Genomic DNA, 6,000 nt, shown 5'->3' with positions numbered 1-6,000 from the left:
GCTAAATACAGTAAGCATCAAGATGCCATGAGAGCACAGAGAAGAAACACCTACTTTCATTTATGGGGATTAAGGAGGTGATTTAAAGATTATACCTAACACAAATACACAGATATCTGCATATACATGTATGAACAGACATTTTTTTAAATACATTACTTACTTTTCAGAAGTAAGACAGTAATGACTCATTGTTGGCTGATATGCCTGTCTCCAGTGAAAGAAATATACTATCTCAATTGGGGGTTAATATCTATAAACAACTTGACTTCTCTAGAAAAATGATGTCACATAATTTTAAGATATTAATACTCTTCTAGTCTCTACTGTATTTTCAACAGCTGACTTTTAGTCTATAACAGGAAAACTTTCATTATATGCAGGGTATAGTGGAAAGCATGTTAGATAAATTTGAAAAAAAATATAGGTATTACTCCTGGTTTGGTGGATTATAAAGTATGTGATTTTGACTGTTATTTAACTTAATTAAATCTGTTTCTTCACTGAAAACATGAAGGAACATGAAAACATGAGGAAGCTGAGCGATATGATTTTAACATTTCTTTTTAGATTTAAACATCTGGCCTTTATACAAATTTGGTTTACATTAACATTTTTAATATAGTATAATCTTAAGGCAATAGCTTTTAAGTTCCCACTCCTAGAAAGTGCTTATAAATTATTTATGTTCTCCCACTCCTTATAAAATTCGACTTTGTCCTACTACTCACACAAACAGTTCCCACCACACTAGCCAAGACCTGTCAGACTGGTTCTATTTAGATCATTAGTGACTTCTTTCTTCACCTCAATCCAGCCCACAAAATTGCTGATATAGCCTGGATGTACACACTAGACTGCAGACCTTGGTCTCCACTGGACTCTTTCCTGCTGGTCAGCAATGTATCGGTGAGTTCCCTTTTCTTTGTCTTAAGTTCACTTGTAGTTTAAAATAGCATGAACCACACCAGGGAATGTGTAGATCTCTAATTTCTCATTTGCTTAATACAGAAACATACTTTTGATATTTAACATGAAATTGTGTCAAGAAATACCTTTCTCTTCTCTCTATATTACTGCTCCCTGTCATCCTAGGTTTCATCCCCAAGTATTTTTCTATATTCTTTCAGATGAGTTCAACAAAAGATAAAGGTATATCCAGTTTGACAGCTGTCTTTTTAGTTAGCTAAGTTAGTTTCAAGCATAGAACTTGTTTTTAATTTGGACTTTGTTTTATTGAGAAAATACTCTTATTTTCAGAGGTATAGATGAAAAAAAATAAATCTGAGATCACGCAGATCAAAATTACATTCATTTCTGTTTAAATAGCTTAAATTTTAAAAACTGTAGAGGTTTGAAAGAATAAGAAATAATTTAAGAAGACAATATGATTAAATTATTATAGTTGATTTAAAAAATAAACCCAATGATGTACTTGGCCACAATCTCTTCTCTAGCAGGTAAGTCATAATTATTTTGAGGTTGTTTTCATTCAAAGTTAGAAACTAAACAATAATAATGTTTCCATGTACTAGTTTGGCTCTGAAAAATAATTTTATCTTTGGCTAAAATTTTATTTTCTCTCATTTATATATTGGTATATCATTTAAAAAATATTCTACTTTGAGAAGGAAATGGTTTGGAAGTGTACAATTTCCAGTGGAATCGTAATAGGGAAAAACACTCAAGTTCTATCATTGAAAGAAAATTCCACATACTTATTATGAAAAGTTTAATACTCTTCTATACATGTTAATGAAGCAACTAAGAGCTACAGACATAACCAATTTAGTCAGTTTCTCAAGGTTCCCTGTCTTTTGTGAGTACTTCTTTATAATCCACGGTGATTTTTCTGTTCCACTGTTTTTACATTAACTTTAAGAATATTACTATAGAAAAGAGTGATTTAATTTAAACTTATAATCTCTGTCAAACTCAAGATACTAAATAGATTGTAGGCTTTGTCTATGCTAGCTATGAATGAGTCTAGAATTTGTGTAGAAGAGCTATAATAGAATGCATTTTTCTGAGAATAGTCTCTAATTTGAAGTAAAAGATGTACCTATTTTTTAATCCTACTTTAGAGTAGAGGGAAGATATCTCTCAAGGAAAAAAATAAAGAAACAAATAACTCCTTGATCTAAAGCTGCACGAAAAGTGGAGCACATCTATGTTTGTCAGTCTAGGAGATGTTAAGAGAATGGGTTTGGGTGGAAAGGGATTAAATTTACTGTAAACATTTGCAGGACCAAGTGCACCAACAGGAGTGCTTTGGAGAAAGAGGTGTAATTGGAATATGTAGACAATTTCTTTTTATTGACTCATAACTGGGAAGACATATAAGAAGCACTGAGGGGTTTTATCAAATGGCGTGTTCCTTCCTCTTTACCCAAATTTCTAAGAGCCCCTTCCCTCACTTCACCTGTTCTAAATGAAAACCACCATTTTAGAATTTAAAAGTAAGAAGAAATTTGGACCAGGTAAATAGTATTCTTTATATGTTACCATTTCCTCCAAACTCTTATTTTATACTATCCTTTCAGCATGAAGAGAGTAACACATGGATTTTATAAAAATACACAGAGCAGAAGGTTAAAGAAAACGTTATCAAGAATAAGTTTATAGGGAAGAGATTTGGGAATAGAAGAATATATTTATTAAATAATAAATTTATTAAATAAATATTTATTGATGATGGGGCTATATGTTAACTCTAGTCATCAGCAACCACTGAATTAAAGATAAGCAGACTGAATTTATGGACAATATCTACACAAATTTACATACACAAAGATGATCTGAGTAATATGCAAATTTAAAAAAATGGACAACTTTAATTTTTACTCAGTAGGGTGAGATCTACCACTCAGTCTATGTGTGGCCCATGGACCACCTCCATTAGATTCACTGAGTGCTCATTAAAAATAAAGTCTAGTTCTCATCCTAGAAATTCTCATAACTCTCTGGTTGAGGCATGGGAATCATACTTTTAAAAGTACAAGATAATTCTTATTCACACTAAAGTTTGAGAAGAACTGATACAGTATAAAGCCATAAAAAAGAAAGGAACTTGTAAGACAGAAGGAAAATAAAGCAGAAATGAAATAGGCCAGCTTTTAAAAGAGGTAGCCATCTGTTTTATTTAAATTGGTATAATTATATCTTAATGGGTGGTGATCTCTCCCTAGTCACCTTTCCCTCCAAGGGAGAAGACTATTCATTTATGCAATGTAGTGATGATTAAGGAAGAGAGGATAATTTCAGGAAGTATGGTAAACTGAAGGGAGGATAAGACATGATTTGAAGAGTTTGTGTCTAACACGGAGGATCTTAATTTGGATTAAAATCTGTTTATAGGGGCACCTGAGTGGCTCAGTGGTTGAGTGTCTGCCTTTGGCTCAGGTCGTGTTCCTAGGGTGCTGGGATCAAGTCCCACATTAGGCTCCCTACATGGAGCCTGCTTCTCCCTCTGCCTGTCTCAGCCTCTGCCTCTGTATCTCTCATGAAAAAAATAAATAAAATCTTAAAGAAAAAAAAATCTGCTTACAGGAAAACTTTAACATAAAACCAATCGAGCATATGTTCCCCCTCGCTGCCCCCACTGGAAGTCAGTCAATAGTGATACTGAAGGATTGTATTGACATATTGACGTTTAGACCCAGAGCTGCTATGGGATTCTGCTCCAAGTTTTGACAAGGCCTCACTTCTCCTTCAGCCACGATCAGTCCTGGTCCATGTAACAACTTTTAGTGAGTTCTCATTGTATACTAAATTTTGTGTGGAAGAAAACTACCTGTTGAGCTCCTGTTACGTATTGTACATTTTGTAAATGCTATCTAATTTAATTTTGAAAATACCTTGAGAAACACTTCCTGTGATTGCTCCATTTAAAAGATGAAATCAGTGCAGCTCACATTGTCCAGTGTTAGTAAGCGTTGGATCTGGAATCTGATCTTGGCCTTCCTGGCTCTAAAGTCTATGGTTTTGCTACTGGAACACATTGTCTATCATGTGCGGGGAGCTAAAGGAAGAGTCTTTGGAAAGTTTCTGTCAGCCTTCTGACAGAGAAAGGGAAAATACACACACACACACACACACACACACACACAAACACATGCACACAGATAGAAACGTAGAGGAGTTGTGTATGTATGTATATGTAGGCATAAATGGGTATACAGTGTCTGGGCAAAGAAACAGATCGTGTGCAGATTGATATGAAGTAATGTACATACATGCTGAAGGAGGAAGATGTGGTGGTGTAATTTTACTTTCACTGATAGGTTTTTAGAAACATTTTAAGGAATGCTTGGACGGCCCTTTTTAAACTTTCTTGCAACTGTATTTAAACAAGGTGAAAATATGACCTAAATTTGCCGCCCTATTTCAAAGGTGATCAGTGACTGAGAGTATTGCGTATCAATTGCATCCTCGTTGTTTTCTAAAGAGGATTGCAACATTTGCTATTGTGTGAAAATCAAGTTCACTTAGTGCAGCCTATCATGGAAGAAAATAAGGGTTTGTGGTAGCTGGAATTGTCTCGATGGACCTTATTGTTACTTTTTCATTGTTGTCTGCTTTCCTCCAAAAATATGTCATTCCTTCAATACAGAGAGGGAATAAATAGAAATATTCAAGAAAAAACAGCAACATCATATACTTCCATATCAGCATTGAGACTTATAAGTATGCCTGATGTGTTTAGTACTTGAGAGAGGGTGACATGGGCAGCTGTGGAGCAGGTCTTCTAAGATGGAAGGTGGTAAAATGGGTGCTCTGGGTGCCTTTCGTGGCTTGGTCAGCATTAGGTGTTAGAGGAAATGCACAAAGAACTTCTCGAAGCACACTCCTTCACACATGTTCTCATAGAAGATGATGGGTGAGAATTAGGAAGAATGCTCACCGTTTCAAGCATCATTAAATACATTTGAAACAAGTGGATTAGAGAATAGGAAAGTTTTAAGAGGTTGAGGGGGAAAATGGGTGTAGAGACACCAAGTCATGCCAGAATCTGCAAGCCCAAACTTCTCCCACTTACATACATGGTCTGTGCGGTTGGGCAATTTGTGAGATTTTTTGAATAGTAATTCTGAGATAATAGAACTAAGCTTAGGGGAACCCAAAGTACCATATATCATCACTAAATTCTATCCTGCAATCTTTCATCTGTAGATGTCAGATGGTATCTCTTTTTCAAAGCTACAAAAGTAGATACAGACGAATTTGGCCCTTTGTTTAAAGTCAAACTGTGAGTCAGTGCAGAACAAAATAATAATTGCTGTCATTTGTTTTACATGTCCTATGTGCCAACTACTGTTCTAAAACATGGTGTTTAATCTTTAAAGCAACCTATGGTTATGTTATTATACCCATTTTATAAATGAGGAAATTGAGGTTCAGATGGTAACCTTATTTGCCCAGAGGTAATATGTGACAGAACTGGGAATTAATCTATGTCTATCTGACTCCAAACCTATGCCCTTAACCACAGTGTTGTACCATCTTCACGTCCCCTGTATCCACCTCAGTGTTTCCACTGGTAGGATGCCTTAACTGTCTCATTGTGTCAAAAGATACAAAAGTTATATTTACAAAAAAACAATGCTCTTATTCAATGGATAGTCTTCTCAGTAGACTTTCAAGTCTGGTAGGCAGGAAGTATTGCTATCTGTATTCTATAAAGTAGGGGATACAACCTTCAAAGATTAGGTAATTTGCATGTGGTTACAGGAATGTGTGAGTCAGTCGTACTAGAGATGAGATAGAGTCTGATCTTCCTGTTCCCCTGCAACCTGAATCCAATACTGTCAAATAGAAGAGTTACATTAACACGGGAAATATGTTCCTACATGACCCAGGAAATACTATTGTTATTGTTATTACCATTACATTTGAGTGAGTATGTACATAGAAATATATGGCCTTTTAAAAATTAGTTGTTCACTTTAAAAGCTTGTCAGGTTGCATTAGCAAAATTCAGAGAGGGTACATAGAGTAGGA

General features: G+C 35.1%; 1 protein-coding gene across 1 annotated transcript in view; it reads left to right on the top strand.

The window, feature by feature from the left end:
- The first annotated feature begins 815 nt into the window (after window positions 1-815).
- Window positions 816-6,000, top strand: part of LOC482176 (transmembrane protease serine 11E) — a 42,461-nt gene continuing 37,276 nt past the window's right edge. The window contains exon 1 of the mRNA XM_038555118.1: window positions 816-909. Within this exon, the coding sequence (XP_038411046.1) occupies window positions 902-909 (8 nt within the window). The 5' untranslated portion in view covers window positions 816-901. The remainder of the gene's footprint in view (window positions 910-6,000) is intronic.

This window comes from Canis lupus, chromosome 13 (assembly GCF_011100685.1).
Source record: "Canis lupus familiaris isolate Mischka breed German Shepherd chromosome 13, alternate assembly UU_Cfam_GSD_1.0, whole genome shotgun sequence".
Classification (NCBI taxonomy): Eukaryota; Metazoa; Chordata; class Mammalia; order Carnivora; family Canidae; genus Canis; species Canis lupus.
This window is presented reverse-complemented; position numbering and strand designations above follow the sequence as displayed.